We start from the raw sequence: 21,114 nt of genomic DNA on the forward strand, positions 1-21,114 counted from the left end.
TTAACTCAGTTATGTACAAGATGATCTGTTTTGGAATAAAAAATGTGAGCAGTACTTACATAGTAGATCAGGGCTGGTTGATCAGAAAGACATTATGAGATTCCTGCACAAAAATGGAATAAAATAAATTAAGTGAATGATCATAGGAAAATTTAGCATGTTAAAAGAGGGAACAACTTTGCAAACAAAGCTAACAAAAATCTCTATATAGTGTTATATGTAGTTTGTTACCCAGACTGAAAAGAATGCTGAAAACTTAAAAAACAGAGAAAGAAAGGAAGAAGGGCATTTTTTTCAGACTTTGATGGTGTACTTTACAAAGAATATAAACTGACTACTTTATGATTTTTATTTATTATCTATTTGGTACATGCCAGTATAGAAGTATTCAGTAATTCAAAGCTGAATCACAGAAAGTATTTTTGTAAAATGTGTCATTTTGAAAATTAAACATTTTTCCTTTAATAAGACATATTGCAATTCTTCCACTGCTTATAAAACCCAAATCTTTTACTGGCTTACATCTCAGGAGTCCTAGTGCTTCAATCTGCAAAACATTGCTATCAATAATATTCAAAACTTTTTTTCATAGAAAATTTAATTATCTGCAGTTACATTTTTTCTAAACATCTTTTACTATTTCCAGGGAGGAAGCCAGGCCATCCTGAAAAGGTGAGTTCTTTTTAGTTTGGTGCTTACACGTTTTTAACCTGTTTTGATATCCTTAGCTCTTAACTCTTAACTGTTCCTTGTTGTTTCACAGCTTCTTGCTCCACAGCTAAGGTAAGGAGTTTTGCCTCTTTGACATGAGACTGTTAATGCCAATATTAGTCAATTTTTTCACATTAACTGAATTTTTCCCTTTATTTCATCATTTTGCTCCTGCTTTAGAGCACTGGGAGAACAGCTAGCAATGATGCCAAAACCTCCTGTACCACCAAGTGATAGATATGAAAGAGGAAATCCATCTCCTCTAAGGAAGCCAATCCCTGTAAAGTAAGAGTTCATTTAATTAAAATTTAATGTAAATGTAAATGAAATTCAACAAAAATGTGGATAAGCAATGTAGGATATAATTTACTGCTACTGTATACCAGTAGTATCTGCACACATCAAAGTTTGTTTTAACAGTATGCACGGAAAGTCTTGTTTGCTTCAGAAAAGTGAATGTGATAAGAGCTGTCTCTCAAGTCCCATCTCAAATAGCCATTACACATGGCAAGGCTCCCTTTCTACTGGCATAAAGAAACATATGATTTATATTTTAACCACCAGATCAACGTCTTGCTCTAAGAAACATTGTTTCACGAGCCCCAAAGATATTTTGTGTGCAATATTAGGAAGAGCTTGCATAACCCATAGCAAATAGCATCCTACAGCAAAAAATTGATAACTGCCTAGATAACACAGGCTCAATAGTGTTTGATTGATTTTAAAACAAAATAAGGAAGTAATTGAGATCTGCTAATCAGATAAGAAAATCAGTCAAAGAACCAAGGGCTTGAAGGTTCATCATGTGTTCCAGCCATCACAGAATCACTGAATCACAGAATGGCTTGGGTTGGAAAGGACATTAAAGAACATTTAGTTCCACCTTCTCTGCCATGGACAGTGTAGCCACCCACCAGACCAGGCTGCCCAGGACCCCACCCAGCCTGGCCTTGAACATCTTCCAGTGGGGCATCTATAGATTCCCTGGGTAGCCTAAACAAGTGCCTCCCCACCCCAATGTTGTGGAGTACTGTAAGCGAGTTTGAGACTTGAAGTCTGATGTTTCATCAGTGTAAAAACTTGTTTAAAACTCGAATCTTATGATAAATTATTGAGAATTTTGCTGTTTATATAGTCATGATTGGCTAAGAATTCGTGTACCATCCTAGAATATGGCTGAAAATTTGTATTTTGGATATTTATCTGAGGAAAAAAATTGCTTCTGCAGTTATATGGGACTACAGAATTTACTAAAAGTTTATGTCTTAATAGAAAATATAGCCTAATGCACATCAAGTGAATGGGTAATTTTCCATTTTTGATTCATGTTTTGTTTTCTGTTTCATTTCAGGCAGGGCTGGGCACAACAGAAAAGACCTGAAGTAAGTATAGTCTCAAGGCAAGTGTGTAAGGATATAGGTGCTACAATAAAATGAGGTACCTGTAAGAACTAAGAATTCTGGAAAAAGTAAACTTATTTCTTTATGTGCTGTAGTGAATGCTGACGGATCTTTCATAGTACGTTGTTTCGTTTTAATAACTTCTATTATTCTATTATTGTTCTATTATTACTATTCTATCTTTTAATAACTTCAAGATCAGTTGATTCCCCAAATACTTTATCACAGATAACATGAAGAATAATCCCAACACTTTTTATGACCCTAGAGAGGTGATTTTGCTTATTTTAAGGGTTTTTTTTTTTAAATTATTTTTATTTAGCTTAGGCTGACCTAAGAATTTAATTTTCAGATAACGCTGAGAACCCATACTTACCTAAGGAGTGAGGAAAGTTTTCAGTGCATTGGGTCAACATCTTGTATGGTACTTCTACTTCACTGTTTATTTGTAAATAATAGCTGCACCTTAACAAAAGAACTTTAACAAGTTTTTTGGTGTTGTATGAAGACAAAACTCCAGCAGTTTAGATGAAAGTGACAGGCTAGATAATATAATCAAAATTTATCAATTTTCAGTTCTTTGTTTTGTAAAACAGCGCGCTATGAGTTGCTAACATTTGTTTTCTCTTGGTTCCTCAGGAAGAAGAAGAACGTAAGTACTTCTTCTCTAACTTTAAAAATTTGAAGATTTTCTTTGTCTTAGTGCTACCAAAAAAAAAAAAAAAGTTTCTAGAGTTTCTAGAGTTCTTTCTTTAGAGCCATTTCAAAAAGTCAATTGGTATCTTGACAGGCTGTAAAATGCTTACAGTGTATCTCGTACAGATTTATATAGCAAAGCTGAAGAACAAAGAAAATCAATAGTTAATAGCTTCCTCTGGTCAGTTAGTTGCAAGACAGCAGGATTTCTTACTTTGAAACACATCATATTTTAGAGACCTGTAATCTCCACACAGCATGAAACAGTGAGGCATGTTTTCAGTATTCAACAGAATGTTGGGTCAGACCCTGGCAGTGCTGTGTTCTGTGTAATGGTACTTAGTCCAAGGAAGAGAAGCAGAACTTGTTTCATGTAATTAGTACTGGTTATAAACTTCTTTGTAAGTTTAGTTCCTAAAATTCAGTTTTTAAAGCAGCTTCATAACAGAAGCAGAGCATTTGGCCAAATCTTACCATTGCCTCTAAGACCCATAAAGAACAGAGCAGAGAGCGGTTAAACTGTTTCCCTTTTACAAATAGTTGAGGCCTGAGGACACTGCAAAAAAAAACCAAACATTTTAGTATTATGTTCTTTACAATTACATGGGAGAGATCTCACAAACGAAGTTTAAAATATAACCTCAAATTCACTGCTCAAAAGCAGCTCAACACAGAGAACACATTCTTACCTCCCTCAGCTGTACTGCAGTTTCAGAGCCTGAATTGCAGCTTCTCCAAAACATAACTTATATACTGTAAATATTCCAGTCCGCTCCATTTTATTTTTAATTTAATCTTACTTTTAATTTCCTTAATATTCGGCTCTCAGTTGACCATATGAAGTTACAATCTGTATCTAAAATATCAAGGACTTTTTAAGTCTTCAATTAAGTTTATCTAATTAAACAACAGAAATGTGATTGGATTTCTTCATTCTAACTAAGTTAAGTTTTACATTTTCTTCTCCTCTTCTCTACAGATACACCCCAAAGACCAGTGCCACAGATATCTTTGCCCCCATACAACTCCAATACATTCCCATCAAAATCTATCAAGCCTCTACCTAAGGCAGGTGTGGTGCCTGGTGCTGAAAGGTTTGTTTCACCCATTGCAATCTCATTCCTTTTGAATTCTAATCTCTTTTCTAAACAGTCCCAGCTCTCTCCAGTTTTTCCATAAGTGATATGCTCTAATTGCCTACCATGTTAGTGGTCCTTCACTACTCTCTCCAATAGCCTCAAATCCAGAATTGCAACATTAACAAGAAGCTGAATTTTCCTAAAAATTGGTAAAAAAAACCAAAAACTCACTCATGTAGAACAACACCATAAGCGGAAGCCAAAAGAAAGAGCTAGAAACTGTTGCCTGTTCTTCCTATTTTAGAGTAACAATGTACATGGGGCCTCTAAACAATTAACAAGCTCTAGTAGTTTTTCAGATTGATCCTGATTCCTACCTACCTGATACCCAGATACTGAGTTCCAATTTATTGGTGGACCTACTTACATCAAATGAAAGAATGAAAAATGAAGAGAAGGCTGTTCTCATCCTTCATAGGACTCAGGGAGATGTCATGTTCTGTAAAACAGGCTTACAGTCTAGATCAGTATTTTGAAGCATAGCAATGTTGCACAGCAGTGACATATTGTACTGAGTAGTTTGTTTCGTTTTGTTTTAAAACAGTGCCAGAAGCCTGTCTGCAAGTGGCTCACTACCACCTCGCTTTCCCCAAGGTTTGTATCCTATACTTCTGGATTTTATGCACAAACAATGGCTCAAGGCTGCAAGGCAGTTTCAGTGCAGTATTCTGAATCTAAATAGATTTTCTTCCACGAAGTTTGGGCCTACAGTCTAGTTAAGCCATTGCCAAAATTTCATATAAGTAATTTTTCCAATACAACTAATAATATTGAAAGTGGAGTAATACTACCTGCAAATCACTGTGGCGCATGAATAGCCTTGACAAAGAAAGAAAACACTTTCCATGTGAAATATGCTGCATCTATTAATATTAATTCCACCTCTAGAGAAACTGGAGATACTTTCAAGTGATAAACAGTACCTGTGCATTAAGAATGAATTTATGCAACGAATATGGTTTTTATACATTAGCCTAAGTCTGATTTCAAATCAATTCAAAATGTATCAGCATCAGAGTGACACAAATTGATCACGCCTTGAAAAACCAAAATTCAATACCATATACCTGTATGCATTCCCCAGATGAAATTATTTCCTGATTTTAATATTTTTTTTTCTATTCTTGTACTGCAATCCTAAAGGCAACAACAGCAGATCTCCTTCAAGAGGCACAGCTGATTTAAGACCTCCGTTGCCCATTCCTAGCAGACAGACTGCTCACCAAATCAACACAGAGGAAGATGAGGTACAAAAGCATCACAAGCATTAACTGTAACAACTAAACACAGCAAATATGCTGATCTTGAGAGAATTGTTTTCAACGCTTTTTTTCCAGTTAGCAGACATTGTCAGGATGTTAGTAGGTACTTTCAGTTTCCTTTTCTGTGTCAAGATTTAGTGCCTTATTTTGTCTCACTAAGAAAAAAACAGCAGCAAAAAAACTGTAGAACAAAGTGAGAGAATGACTTGTTTGCTGGATTACTTGTTTTGCACAATTGCTTTAATGTAGTACTACATATTACTTTCCACAAAACCATGATGAGTAGAGAATTTATATCCACTGGGCGCATTTTGTTTCACACATCTTTAAATATGTCATATTTAGAGAAAACCATGAGAACATGTATGGGTGCACTGTTACGATCACAGGAAGTCTGTACAATTATCTAAGATGATCATTAAAAAAAAAAAAGAGAGAGAGAGAGTGAGAGAGAAACAAAAGCAAAGGAAGTTAATGTCCCAGGCAGACAAAAGAGAAAATGTCATTTCTAGTGGAAGGTGTCCCTGACCATGGCAGGAAAGTTGGGACCTTTAAAGTTCCTTGCAACCATAAACATTCAATGATTCTAAGATTTAAAATCTAATTTTTATTGAAAATATCTCTGAGTATTACTTTTCCTCCCTTAGAGGAAAAATCTGAAGATGCAATACAGCTAGGTCTGTAATACTTTCATATTACTACTTACTAGTATGTTGTCAACATCATAAGCTAATTCACTGACAGATGACTTTCTCCTCTATCTTCTCCCACAAAATATACAGGATTCACTAAATGATGAATGGTATGTTGCTTATATTAGTCGGCCAGAAGCAGAGGCAGCTCTTCGAAAAATAAACAAGGTACTCTTTAAATTGTTGTGGATTCTCAGCATCTCTTTAATAGCCTACCTGTATGTCCTTGCAGTCACATGGAAGAGTGAAGGTAAATTACATGATAAGGTAAGAGCTCCAATATAGATGATTATAGTAGGGGCTTCATCTTGCATGTCTTTGCCCATTTGAAAGTTAGCTATTGAGATCAAATCAGCCACGAAAGCTGTTGTTTTCCATAGCCCAAGAGAGCAAACTATGCATCTCCAGAGAGTCATTTGATCTCAAGTATCTTAGGAGGAATGGTACATTCTCAATAAATATTTGTCACCAATGGAGCACTTTCAGGAATTCCACATCTTAGCTCACATTATATGCAGTGAATCTTATTCTTTTCTAGGCCACATATACCAGCAAAATGGAGTACAGATTCAAACAAGTGAAACACAGACTTAACTGTACATGTAGAGATAAACCAAACTGTATCCCATCCATCACTGTGGGAAATCTGTTTAATCTGTGGTGCCTCACAGCAAATGAGCTGAAGTTGCCATATACAGCATTTCGATGACTTGTATTAAGGACCAGTTTAGGAGACCACACCCAGTGCCTTTCAGACAGGGTGTTTTAATTGAAGATTTGTTAAATCTGAAACAAGGAAAAGCAGAGGGGGAGAAAAGGAGACAGAGAATATCAGTGTCTCTACCAAAATTACACAGACACAATCATTTTTGAGCTGTCTGTAAACAGAATCCTGATTTGAACTTAACAGGAATTAAATTCTCTTCTGATTGAAGTGTAAGTTTGCCTTTGATATTTTGCACCCTCCTTTAATGGAATCTCTCCCTCATACAACAGCAGCCCTACCTTCCCTAAAAATCTGCATTTGTGTCAGGCAGGAAATAGTTGAAATAACAGATTAAAAGATACAACATTTAAGAAATGATCTGAACATTTTTCTCCATTAATAATGTAGTTACTCTTATGAAAGAAAAAAAAGCAGATTAAAAAGAAAAACTAAGGAGATCATGAATGCTCTACTTAAGGTTGTTGTGCAGCTCAAAAGTGGCATTTATGTCAACTTTCATTTTTTCATCTTTCAGGATGGAACTTTCTTAGTAAGAGACAGCTCAAGAAAAACTATCACTCATCCGTATGTATTGATGGTGCTGTACAAGGATAAAGTATACAATATCCAGATTCGTTACCAGGAGCAAGATCAGACATATTTGTTAGGAACTGGCTTAAAAGGAAAAGAGGTACTATGTGTTGGGTTTTTTACACAACTTCCCTTCATCTGAAAGTACCTCCTGTCTTATTCCCTAACTCTCAAGCTACTTAATCTATCAGCTGTCTTACTTCACTGTAATTCTGCTCACTGTCTTAGAGTTATTCCTACAATTATGTTACTGCTGAAAGCAAAATCAGATTCTTCTGTTTGCACTCAAGGAGCAAATTGGTCAGGGAATGATTGTTTACAACTAAGAGAACAGATAAAGGAAATACACCATTGGGAGCAAATCCATACCTGACAACTTTACTGCTTTCCTTTGAGATTGCTAGCTTACTCAATTCCAGTAATACTGCATTGGATTTGCTGGCATCAGACAGGTCACTGCATGTACTGATTGAGTCCAAGCTGTCTGAACTTAGGAGTCAAGTTAATGAACTTTCGTCATGTCAAGCAGAACAACAACATTACGTATTAACGTCAAATATGCATAAAGCAATTATACAACACATCTTCATACACATACTAGACAAACAGCTACAGAGTTTGTACAGAGAGGAAATTAGGGCAGCAGGAAAAGCAGCGTCTCTGATGATATTTACTGTACCTTGTTAGACAGCAAAATATTTAGAGTTTAAATTAAAAAAAAAATTAGCTTTACTAATTACTAAGAATTCTGACACATTTTCCATTGCCTTCTCATTTTTCCATCCCACAGGATTTTTCTTCTGTAGCACATATCATCGATTATTTCCAAAGAACGCCTCTTCTTCTGATTGATGGAAAAGACAGGGGTTCAAGAAACCAGTGTGTGTTAAAATACGCTGCAGGAAATATTAAATGAGACCTAAACAAAGATCACATAGAGGATCAGAGTCTACCAAAACCTATAAAGCCCAGGATACTTCATTTTTCAGTAAGCTAAAATAATGAAGTCGTCATTAAAAATACTTTCAATTTTAATGAAAAAAGGACGATGTTTTCATTTTTAAGTCATGCCTTAAATATAGTACTCTATAAATTGGGTTTTCCTACAGTGTATTTATTACTGTACACTAACCACAGAGTACCATGAGTATTCTTTATGTGAGGAATACTACCTTCTAACAAACATGAATTATCTTAAAATGATTTCCTCATAGTATTAGAGGACCCATGAAAGATATACCAATGCAGCTCACTACTTTCATAAGAGAAAAAAAAACAACCTATTTTTCAGATCAGACCTGCAGCAGCAAAAGTATTATCTAAAGTGGCATACAAAAGAACCAAAACAAAATTGAGTAGCATTCATTTTTTTTCTGCAATCCACTTCCTAATACATTTAACTACGGAGATTTCTGTGTAAAGATTAGGACTCCAACCTGCACCCGAAAGACATCAGCTTTCAGCAACACCAAAAAATCCCCTGGATACTTAGCTGCCTGTGAAGATCTGTTCTGTGTGACTCAGATATGAAGTTGTCTTTATGCACAGTTCTCTAGAGAAATAAAATATCTACAGATACAATCCCTTGCCCGCCATACCGTTGATGAGTCACTGATGGCACATTTTTGCCGACTAATTGGAAGTATGCATTCCCTGAGGCCTTCTACCTTCACTCAGGAACAAGAACGTCTTCGCCCACAAATTTGAAGTGTGATCCTCGAACCTCATACAGGAACAAGCTTTCCTCTGTTAGCACAAACTCTTCTTAAATTATATCTCTAACTGTAATTTAAGCCACCATTCTTTTATAGGAGACACATCAACAAGACTACCATCGTGTGATTCTTAATTGGAAGACCACACCCAAATCTCTTAGAAAGCAGACAGAGAGAGGGAAATGTGGTTCTTCTTATACAACTGCTTTCTGGTTGTTTGGTTGTTTTTTTTTTTTTCTGTGCTTTTTTTCAAGGAAAAAAAAAAAAACAACAACCAAAAAAAACCCTTTTTCAATTCTTAAATAAAAGCTGCAATTGAGGACCACTGAAGAATATAATAACAAAAGATTTTTCCCATTCCTTTGAAAAGTGGAATTCATCCCATTTTTTTTGCCCAGGTTTTTTCTAGGAACTTCAGTCTTTTGCCAACATCTTGGTTTAAGAATTGCCTTGGACCAGGTTACACATTTTCCCTTTTAAAGTCAATTGTGTGTTGAACCACAACTCAGGGGATACTGTCTTCCTTGCATATATATTCTCAGAGAAAAAGCAATCAGATTTCATACAATTTTAAATATATATGCTTTGTAAATGTTATTTTCATTTCCAATATATTTGGCTAGCAGCTGGAATTCAAAGTTAAAGAATTTCATTTCTGTGCAACTATGAGTAAAATATACATATGTATATATTAAAAAACATCTCCCGTCTAATCTTGTGAAAGAAAAGTCAGTTTTAATGTCTTTCCAAAAATGCTAAAATTAAGATCAATCCTTCAAAACTGCCTCCAACTGTATGAGCTGGGAGTTGTAGTTCTATTACATTCCTTTGAAAATTCTGATAACCCAGAAATGCCTCCCATGGAATTGTTTTATTTGTCTTAAAACATCTCATTAGAGAAAAAGCTTTAAATATTAAACCAACATAACAAAATGTAGCTTTGAATGCTTTTTTTCTTTTTAGCAAAGTAAGTCTGGATTTGATCATTCAAATAAACATGTTTTGTATGATTAAAAACATACCTCAAAATTCAGACCTTTTCACAAGAATAAATTCTAATGAAATATATAAATATATTGGCTATTCAAATTTTGGGCTAAGAAGACTTCAGGGTATTTAGACTACCAAACTCTGCTTTCTTTTGTAGCCATGTGCCACCAAAACCCAATCAAAATACTTCTGGTTTTCCACAAGTAATCTCTTGTATGGCCTTTTTCCGCAACATTTTTAGAATGAGGAAGGCAGATCAAATGAGGAGTTGCATTTTCTCTTTTACTGATAGTTTCTTATCCATTTCTCTGAGCACAACTGTGATAAAAGCAATGACTTGACTTGAAGTAATTTAAAACCTTTTATTACTCTTCCAGTATGCTTTTGCTTAAAAGGAGTGAACAATGTGTGGAAAAACGTCAGCTCAAATTTCCTGAAATTTTAAGTTAATTATGCCACTCTTTCCACACCTAATATGCTTAGTGTGAGAAAACTGGGTTAAAAATATTTCTCAGAATCAATATGCTACATATAACATTTTTCCATCCTACATTTCCAGATTAAAACAAAATATTCCAAGTGCAGTAAACCATTATGTCATTTTACAGTTCAAACTTATTAACTATTAATAGAAGACAATGTGTGAAAATATATGGTATTACTTAATCCATCAAACTCCAAGCTTTTTCTTCAGCCTCTCTTAAATCTTTGGCCTTCGTGGGTTGGTTGAAATTCAAAATAATGTCACAAAGCAGTAGTTGGCTTTCCACTGAAAGACAAAGGGCAATGTAGAATCACAGCACTGATTGGGGTTCCTAGCACAAGAAAGACGCAGAGCTGTTGAATAGGGTCCAGAAAGGGCCACAGAGACCATCAGAGGGCTGGAGCACTTCTACTCTGAAGAAGGGCTGAAGGAGCGGGGCTTGTTCAGCCTGGAGAGGAGAAGGCTCTGTGGAGATCTCCTTGTGGACTTCTGGCTCCTGAAAGGAGCTTACATACAAGAAGGAGACCAACTTTTTACATGGTCTCATAGGACAAAGGGGAATGGTTTTGAATGAAAAGAGGGGAGATTTAGATTAGATGATAGGAGGAAATTCTTTACTCAGAGGGTGGTGAGGTGCTGGCACTGCTGCCCAGTGAGGCTGTGAGTGCCCCATTCCTGGAGGTATTCGAAGCCAGGTTGGACATGGCCCTGGGCAGCCTGATGTAGTGCTTGGCAATCCTGCCCATGGGAGGAAGGTTGGGACAGTGAGATCTTTAAGGTCTCTTCTAACCCAAGCCATTTATGGTTCTTATGATTCGATGATTTTAAGATTCTATGATTATTGAATGGTACATGCTAAATAAATGGCAACTGAATGTAGCACTTTTTAAAGTGTACATTTGTAACTCTTCCAAAAAATCCTTCTTTTGTTTACTTCAAAGTAATAAAAAATGTTGGTATCAGCATATTCATAATATTCTCATTATCAAACTATTTGTGTTCCTGCAAAGGAATGAATTTCACTGCCTAACAGATTTTTCTGTGTGCTTATCTAACATAATTCTATGTAACATAATTCATTATTCTATGAAAAGAAGGTAATAACTATTTTACCAACAGATTAAAAAAAATCCAATTATATGATAGAGAAATCATAAGCCATGCTCATGCTAAAAGAACTTCCAAAGAATACTTTCAAACATATACCTAGATGATGAACTCAGAATTACCATTTAGTTTCTTCAGCTCATTGGACATTTTGTCAACATTTTTAATTGCAGCTTCAAGGTTAAACTGCTGGTTAGCTGCATCATTTTTTAACATCTGTATGAAGAAGAAACAAAACAGTTAGTGTATATATAATTCACAATCTCAGAAACACAGCACATCATAATTTCAATAGTTTTTTATATTAATATTTTTCATTTTTATAATTAGCCATCTAGATATGGAAGATGGTAAATACTAAAGGTAAATATTAAACACTCAAGGTATATTTTTTTCTTTCAAACAGCTTTTTTGTCTTGTTTTGTTTTTCTTTTTTAATAACAACAAAAAAGTGAAGTGAAATTAATCATACGTAAAATTTCCTCTCCTGAGCAGTATTTTTTTTCGTTTTTGTTTTTGACCCTAATTTTCTTACAGTACTGAAAATTAATCCTCAGGCAATAGTTAGTCAACCACGAGATGGAGCTGTTGTGTAATTAACATGCATGAAAGACATTGGGACTGAATTAACACTGAAACTAATGAATTTATTAATATACGCATAGGAACATTTATGTTTGTATATGCAGTTATGTTATAGTCAACATCTCGGTGCTTATTTTGGAGACCATATTGCCTTCCTTCAGCAAATAATAACAATAATAAATCAAGTCTAGAGAAAATTAAGACTAGAAATCATTTGAAATGAAGTATAACTTCAATTTTGAAATTTGTACCATATTCTGCACTCTTTTCTGGGATTTTTTAAAATGAAAAATACTAAAGAATATTGGATATATATATTTTTCCTAATTATCAGCTCTTTCTTATTCATGCATTCTAAAAAATACATATCTGGAAAACCTCTGGGTAAAAAAGCTTGCCATGTGGAACATCTTAACATATCAAGGAGTAAGACAAAAAACGGAACGTGCATTTGACACAGATTCTTTGTCCAAGTCTCTCTTCCATTCCAAAAGTGGCTTTGCATTAAGGTCATCAGCCTGGGCCAAGGATCCTAGAAAGGCAGAACTCAAATTGTTATGGAGTTACATTCATAATGTATAATATTAACATATAGTAAATAATAGTCTATGTATAACACACATCAAATATATAATAACATTTGACAAAAATTAATGACTAGACTTTGTTTTCATTATTGTCATTTAAAAATAGAGTCTAATTAGCCAAACAGTTTTATTTCTTACTGAGAAAATCATCTTTTTTTTTTTAAGTGATTTTTTAAAACGTGGATTTTACACAGTTATGTTACTTTCTTTTAAGGACGATGCTTCAGATTTTTTTTAGAACTTAAGCATAGAGGTACAAACAGTGAATGAGCATATTCATAATAGTAAGGAAGACTTCTTCAAACAAAGTCCTATGATAATGTATTTGATTGAAAACTTCATAAAAAGTCTAGAATGGCATTGCAACCAGCTTTCATTATGAATTTAAGGAAGATGACTCTAAAGCACAAACACAAAAAAGTCAAATGCTGAATATCTGCTTGTCAGTAACAGAGCTGAGATTAAATACCAGATCCCTGGATGTACTCTTCCCCCATTCTCTCTGCTCTTCTCTTTTCAGACATTAGAAAACTCTCAGGCAAGTTTCAGTATAGAACATCACAGGAAACCTGTTGCAACAGTGATGGGGGGGGAAAGAAAAAAAAAAAAGAGCTTATTTCACCCTAGTACAGTGTGTGTTCAAAAAGAGTGATGAACAGAATTCCCATTTAGCTAAAATGGAAGCAAGAACAATGTGCCCCATTTCTATGCAGCCCGGCCTCGAAGATAAGCAGGGCAACTCCTGAGCAAACCAGCCTGGCTGAGCCCAGGCACTGTGCAGGCAGGTACCTGAAGGCAGCTGGGTGCTATGGAGTGCCCTGGGAGGCTGTGCTCCCTTGGGTGCTGCCAGCAGCTCCCAGGCAGCAAGGCCCACAGGAGGAGGGAGCGCACAGCCCTGCGCACAGACAGCCCTCCTGCTTCCCTGCCTGCTGCTCTGCTCAGCAAAAGTCCTGCGTGGTCTTTCACCCGGCTTGGCACTGGTAGGTTGCCCTGTAGGACTTGTGATTTTAGGTAAAAAATGGTGCAAGAGCTGAAGAAATGGGGAAGAGGGGACAAAGATGGCACTGCGATAGTGGTGGACAGCAATCTGCTCTTGCCCTTTGCATCCCAGGGCTGAATATTCCTGCATGTTGCAGCAAAATATTGATCAGCAGTTTCTTTTTGTTAACTTTAATTCCGATGGACTAAAAATAATTTATTGTCAGTAAAGATCACACAATGAACCTAACTTTATGGAAGACAACAAGGATGCTCTGCTATAGCAATGTATCAGTTCAGACATCAAATAATCTCTGCCCTTAGATGCGTATACATGACTTAAATCTACAAAAAGTGCTGAACAATGTCCTGGAGTTGGGAACGGATCATTTCTTCCTCAGTCCTTGCCTTGTAGTCCTTAATGCCAGGGACACCAAGCAAGGGAGTGGCTTTCAGGGCTTTTGCTTGATTTACTGCAAACATTTTTCTTGCTGTTCAGTGTCCAGACCGTATTTCAGATTTCCTGCCTGGCAGCACTGAAGCAGAGTGACTGTTAGGTTGGAGAAGAGTGGAATCACTTGGGTGTGCAATAGAGGACTGATGGACAAAGATGACAGCTGCCTGCCATTTACCCACTCTTCCATTCTTTGTATCATTCAGGAGCATGCTCTCACAAAAACTGTCTTTAAAATAAAGCATTCAAAGCATTTTGTAATGACTTGCAGGTGCAGCTAAAATGAAATCCAGAAGCACTTCGTTCTTAGGAACAACTAAACTACGATTCAAAGGGAAAGCATGATATGCTGCTTAGATTGTGGGGCTTTCTGCAGATGAGAAATACAGAGCAGGAAACACTGCTCACACCTGCACTAATTCTTGTATTGCAGTCTTTCAGCTCACAGCATTTTGCAAAGAACCCAATGCAAACAAGCTATACATATCTAAAGAAAAAGTCCTGTGTGGTTTGCAGAAGCTGGTGATTTTGCTGGCAAAAAACAGAGCTTATGTGTGCACAGAGAAGATATACAACAAGGTGTTTTTATCTGGCTACTGCCTATAAAAGAGTATCTAAAAGTATGTATTTAAATGTGTGTACAAAAAAAATAAAAACGGGCAACTAGCAAGTTCCTGAACATGTTTATGTTACTATAAACAGTTATTTTCTTCATAATCTATCAAGGGTAATGCTTAAATAGCTGCCAGGAATGGATTTGCAGGTGTAGATGTAAAGATAAATAGGTGCCTGCTTCACTGTAGAAACTGCTAAACATGTTATGGTAGAAGGGAATGGGGAAGATGTGGCTGACCTCAAGAGAAGCTAATTATTGAGTAATAGGGAATTTTTTGAGAACTTGTAGGCAGTTCCACACTGACTTCTGTTCAATGAGTTTAGTTTAATTTACTTCCTGAATTTGGCAAGACTTTCCCATCGCATAAATAACCTTCAAATCATGCTTATATTCTGCGCTGAACTAGTGTGAAAAGAAAAATAAGCACGATAGTTACACGAAAACTTGGGTTCAAAACATGAACAATACATTGAGTTGCAAGAACTACTGGACAAATCAAGTATAGTAGCTCCTAAAATGCAAGACCTTTTGAAAAATAATCTTAAATAGTTAGAGAAATTAATTAGAAAGACTACTAACACTATAGGAAGTTGAGGCATTTTCTTTTAAGGAGAAAAAGAAAAGAGAAATAAGGAATATTGAATTTATGATATTAAATTCACTTAAACTATTTTCTGAATTTGTGAGGTAATATTTCATAATGAAAATCTGAAAATAATAAACTATTAATTCCTGCTTCATCTCTATGCAAGGAGTGTTTGCACAACAGTTGCTAACAACTTAATATCAGCATGTTAAGTTGTGTGTCATGATTTTAATTTTACTTGAAATAAACCTACAGATTTTGGCAGTGACACATGCAGTTGAAAGTGATGGAAGCTGTTTCTCATCATGGGCTGGCTGGGCTCTGTATGCTACTTCAAGACATGATATGACTCTGCCTGGAGTCTTTCCGAGAACAAATTCAGGTGTGGAAGCTGAAATTACTCAGCCACTTTTCTGAATATCAGGTCAAGACAAAATTTCTACCAAACAACTTCTCTAAGGAAGAAAACAGATTAGGAGGACTAGAAATCTATTTCAGAAAATGAATGTAGGATTATGATGTGCATCAGAAGGCACTGTGGACAACTAAAACAGTGCAGATTACTTTACAGAACTGCCTTCTTCACCTCTGGAGTGTAACATCACCTTTTACAGGCAAAAATTAAAATAATAAAATACAGAATCACTGAACAGGAGGTTTTCTAAAGAAAGAATATGCAAATAACCTGTATAATCACAGACTAAGGAAAAAAAAAAGAAGTCCAAGATCTCACATTACATCTCACAGTTAAGGGAATATTTTAAAGAAATTGTTTTAGTGGGGAGTAGAAGTCTATACTCTTCAATAAAAAGCAAAATGTTAGTGAGTGACTTCGCAAACATTAGTAGTGCTTGTCTGTAAGGAAATCATATTTATAAACACTGCAGTGAATAGGAGATGAGGTCTAAGGAAATAAACTTTTACTAATAATACACTCATTTCATTTGTCATTTAAAGCCTTAGCTTTCATTTAAAAATTTCTAGTGCATCTAATGGGGGGGTTGACATTTAAATGTATGTCATTAAATTTTCACACAAAAAGCTCTAATAAAAGAAGAACTGCCTTTTTTTTTAAACCACTGTCTGAATATAAAAAATGATTGCTAGGAAAGTCAAACAGAATACAAAGCAACAAACACATAAACAAATCATGCAACCTCAACATACGTCAGTTATTTCACACAGAACATGTGGAATTTTCACTGATGAAAATTGGTAAATCCTCAAAGCCAAAGAAATCCTGACCAGATCACGAGCCAGAATTTGTCCTAGAAAGGTGACATTTCAGTTAGATGAGGCACAGTGGCAGGCAGAAAAGGCTGCAAAGTGAGCTGACTAGCCTTAATATGGATGCACACTCTTGAATCAGGATGAACTAAGGAACTGAATTAAAATACACATCTGTGACATAATATATTGAGTTGTTAAATACATCTTTGTTTGAGGGGCTTCCATCAAGAAAACTTCAAAATATTATATAATATAATTTTCTGAGAATGTTTTAAGATTTAAGAAAATATTAAATATATATAAACACAATGTATATATTAAAATATATGTATAAATATATAACACCGTGTTCTACTTACAGAATGAAAACTATTACTGTATTTCACTATAGCACTAACTATGAAATTAGCATCTCAGATTGCACCAACCTGAGTTAAAGAGACAAAGGCTTTGAAGTTATGATTCATATCAATTCATAACGTGTGTGGATAGGGCTTATAAAAATTCTTCACCAGTTTTAAACTGATTTCTATGACCCATCAAGTCATTTTGTGTGTATAAATTGAAGATGTAAGCCTCATTGTTGACCATATATAGGACTGTAAAATCCGAATGAAAGCAATGTTTGCTGGCAGTTTCTCTGTATTCCTGTTCAGAGAACAAAATACTTCCCTAAGTTATGAGGTTACAATCCTTTCCTATCCCTTTTCTGCGACAGGCAGTAGCTACTGGTCAGACTCACGAAAAGAGAAGTCCAGCTTGGCATGCAAAGTCTGAGGCAAAGGAATTGAAAGCATACTTTGACCTGCAGAGCTTTTTAAAGTGAAATTCAGATACTCTGGGGAGTTGTCTGGAAAGCAAACATTCTGAAGAAGCATTCAGAAGTTCAGCGTGGTTTTTTTCAGTTTCCCAATAGAAGTGATTTCTGATGGTATCGTGGATTCTCTCAATCATAATGAGAACATTGAAATGACATGGGATTTCACAGAAACTGAAATAAGCATTTACTTATACAGAGCAATGCCAGTTTCTAGCTCTTAAATGCACTCACATGTACAACATGTACATCCCTTTGCAGAAAAAAATGCCATTCAGAAAGATTTTTGTCATCTCCATGAGGAAAATAAGTCTATCAAGCAAGGAAATACGAAATTATCTCCTAACAAACCAGTGCCCCTGTGTTGCCTTTTGGATAATGCTGTGTCCTTTTGACTGAAATGACTTCAGGAAGGCAGAGTGCATTGCTTACCAGCTCAGTTATTAGATACCTTCCCACACTTCTATTTTATCTTCCTAGGTTTTCACAGCAATAACAACAAAGTGCCTGGAGTAAGAGAGAAATAAGCAAGTGTGCTAATATCAGCAAAAGGGGTTTATCATTTAATACACTGCAAATGATCCCTTGTTCACTTAAATGTATTCAATAGCATAAATGGTAGTACTTAGAAAAACAATATAGATACTGTGGTTTTTATTAGCTGTATCTATTGTAATTCTATACATTATTTTTTATTTGTCAACCTGCATGCTGCATGAAGCACTATATCACCCTTAGAAATATGGAAATGAGTATTTAGGAGAACAAAAGCATAATAATCTGCTCAGGGAAATTCTAGCATTACTTTGAAATTACAGGTCTGGCTCTTTTGGTTGCTTTATCAAGAGTTCTTTGTCATTAACTTATGAAATGGCCAATAGAAAGCAGAGCAGAAGATTCTATACCAACTCCTGCCTCAGCTGTTTGACTGAGACATTTCCCTCTACCTAAGACTTTTCATAAACTGGCTCTCTGAAATAATAATAGGTTATATTATTATATTTTCTAAAGCACATTGTGTTAGTTAGCAGAGGAGTGGACATGGGAAAGAAATACAGCAACGGTTTCTGCTTCTCTCTTGCATTTGGAGCTGAGATCCACTTCATGAAAAGTACTGGTCTTGGCATGGCTGATATTAACAACTGATCACAAAACTTTAGCATCCTGTCAGTGTTAATTGCACCAGTTTTTTTCAGCACTATATTAAAAAGATCATTTTAACTTTTCCTGTTTCTAAGTCACATTCTTTGCTTCCCTGGCTGCTTTTTATGGCTTCTTCTCTAAGAAGGACTTTCAGTGTAAGTATTTAAGAAGAATATATTAAAAAAGCAGAAGGAATTTCAAGTTACTTGCTGACCAGTTTCAATCATCATATCTCATCAGAGCAATGTGCACTGCATACATATAACAAATTGTAACTCTTCTTGCAAAACAGCCTTCGGTGAAACAAAAATTCTTCTGTTCTTGATACTCAATATAAGTGACTATTTTATCACCTGCTTGTAGGTTTTACTAAGAAGAAGTGTGTCTCCTAGCTGTTATGCATTTGTTATTGATAACTCTACTCATGGAAAAAAGCCCTGAAGGTGTCATTAAAAAATTTATAAACTACAAGTATGTGATCATACCAAAATGAAGAGGTCAATTTACTTCATAAAGTAAATTCTCCTAAGGGAATTTATTAATGCTGCTTTATCAAAAGTTTCTCTGATGCACAGGAGCATCAACAGGTGAGCATTACTAAATGAGCAGCATGTCTTTAGTCGCCTTTTGAAAGCACTGTAAGAAGCAACTTTCATGCCTCTGTTTATGAACACTTTGATCACATTAGCAGGGACTTGTTAGCAACAGCTGCTGTGACTAAATATGTATCTGAAAGGTCTTTTTAATGCTTTGCATGTAGAGACAACTGTGCCTAATCAGACTGACGTTGCCTAACTTTGGAAAGTGCTGCATTATTTACCACATTGACCAAGCATTCCCATCTGACTGAATCTCTCTTTTTCTGCTGCTGGGAAGCAGAACTGGCAGCAGTGGAGTATCTTTAATATTCTGCGTAGCACTGTTCCAGAGCTCTCAAAATAAAGACATGCAAAACCTGATTTGAAAAAACTCTTTAACTTTGATTTCACCAGAATGCAGATATGCAATGTGAAAACGAGCAAACAAAATATGAGAGCTGATACAGAAGAAATTTAAATTTGCACCTACCAATGTACTTCTGTCTAAGATGAAGAGTGTGAGCATTGATGCACTGGTGCCTGGTCTCTCATCAGAGCTTCCCAGCCTAGGGAGGCTGCCAGCAGTAACAAGGTGAATATAGGATACAGTAGCTGGACAGCTGACAGTCAGTTATATAAAGCTCTGTACTTTCAGATAGCTACTTTGGATGGTGCAAACTGCTTATGATGTGAATAGCACTGCGACAAGAAACAACGCATTGAACTGTTATCAGGAGGAATCAATCTGAATAACTACCAAAGTGCCTGTAAACAGCCAGTAAAATATGACTCTGTATTTGAGGTCAAAGAAAGCCTTAGCTATACTAGAAATAACTCTACAATAAAATTTATTTATGGAAAAATTCCATATTTAACTGAGATATGGATAGGCATTCAAAATTAATAGCAGAACAAGTGAATTTTAAAGTCACATTTCCAATGATCTGTCGAGGTTTGAAACAAAAATACCAAGTTTTCCCTGGGTATGTAGCTTTATATTAAACACAAAGTACATTGTTCAGGAATACTTCGGGCAGAACAAATTAACAGTTAGCAATTCTATGATTAGTGTTTGTCTAAGCCTTTTTGGTATAAGCAGTAAATAGAAGCACTTTGGACTGAACTGCTTAGACGTTTGTTTCTTTGCATCTGAAACTGCATGTTCTGATATTATAGTGTAGATAGCTATGCAGTTCATGAGAGTTTGGGACAGAAATGTGATTATGGCAGTTTAGCACATTGTGACCCTCCTATAGGAAAGAAAGTGGGTTAAATTGTTTTTTGGATTATGCCTCTATGTACGAAAGGTCATTTGTTTATTCTAGAAGTCTTTACTTTCTAAACATGCTCATAATAGTGATTACTCCCTCTGTGTCTTCCAGAAAGAAGACATCAATGAATCCAAGTCAAAATGAAACATTTTCTAAAGCACAGCTACCATCTGAAAGGCAACTGCATTTTTCCCCTTGCCTAAACTTGGAATCATGTAATCTCTCTTTGTTCATTAAAGTATATTTTTTCCCTGAAAAATCAGCAGGTAAGTTGGACTCCCAGCTTGTGCATCACTAATGGGATTAATTACTTGAGTAAAACATTTATACTGTAGTGTCTCAAATTCGTTATTTGTAAGCTGAGAAGAATTCAATCTACTTCTTGAGTCTCAAGCTGGCAAGCATATGATGATTTTCTTGTTTGGTGGCTGGTGAGACAAACAGTTTGGACTCCTGGTGCTATTTGAAAATCAGTTATATAGATGTATACACAGATGTGTATTTTGACAGACTCAGCATACATACTTGTGAATGGGGGATATCAAATGTCACTGAAAATGTTATTTCCTTTAATTCCCAATCTTATCCATCTCCTGTAGCCAGTACTAAAAATAATTTAATGACATAAGCAAGGTGGTAATGTGTTTAATATTGCCTCCAGGAGTGAACTCATTAAAAAGGGAAAATGCACTCCATGTGCACTTTCAAAACCAGGATCATCAGAAAAATAGCAAAAAACTCCCAGCAAAAGGCATTGATTTTATACTAAAGGAAAA

The 21,114-nt window shown here is 35.6% G+C and overlaps 1 protein-coding gene and 1 non-coding gene across 4 annotated transcripts in view; one reads left to right on the top strand and one right to left on the bottom strand.

Moving 5' to 3' along the window:
• The window catches only part of LCP2 (lymphocyte cytosolic protein 2), a 28,334-nt gene extending 19,154 nt beyond the window's left edge, over positions 1-9,180 (top strand). For both annotated transcript variants that reach the window (XM_003210261.4, XM_031555668.1), the window contains 11 exons: positions 647-672; positions 764-783; positions 892-996; positions 2,063-2,093; positions 2,751-2,763; positions 3,787-3,901; positions 4,491-4,540; positions 5,090-5,193; positions 5,991-6,068; positions 7,142-7,297; positions 7,988-9,180. In XM_003210261.4, coding sequence (XP_003210309.1) covers positions 647-672; positions 764-783; positions 892-996; positions 2,063-2,093; positions 2,751-2,763; positions 3,787-3,901; positions 4,491-4,540; positions 5,090-5,193; positions 5,991-6,068; positions 7,142-7,297; positions 7,988-8,113 — 824 coding nt within the window. In that variant the 3' untranslated portion in view covers positions 8,114-9,180. The remainder of the gene's footprint in view (positions 1-646; positions 673-763; positions 784-891; positions 997-2,062; positions 2,094-2,750; positions 2,764-3,786; positions 3,902-4,490; positions 4,541-5,089; positions 5,194-5,990; positions 6,069-7,141; positions 7,298-7,987) is intronic.
• A 3,348-nt stretch (positions 9,181-12,528) lies between these two features.
• Positions 12,529-21,114, bottom strand: part of LOC104913245 — a 49,630-nt gene continuing 41,044 nt past the window's right edge. For both annotated transcript variants that reach the window (XR_002119803.2, XR_795235.3), the window contains exons 3-6: positions 19,558-19,766; positions 17,779-17,853; positions 13,135-13,234; positions 12,529-12,610 (exon numbers count right to left, since the gene is read on the bottom strand). This is a non-coding gene — a transcript (uncharacterized LOC104913245). The remainder of the gene's footprint in view (positions 12,611-13,134; positions 13,235-17,778; positions 17,854-19,557; positions 19,767-21,114) is intronic.

This window comes from Meleagris gallopavo, chromosome 15 (assembly GCF_000146605.3).
Source record: "Meleagris gallopavo isolate NT-WF06-2002-E0010 breed Aviagen turkey brand Nicholas breeding stock chromosome 15, Turkey_5.1, whole genome shotgun sequence".
In the NCBI taxonomy this organism is placed as follows: domain Eukaryota; kingdom Metazoa; phylum Chordata; class Aves; order Galliformes; family Phasianidae; genus Meleagris; species Meleagris gallopavo.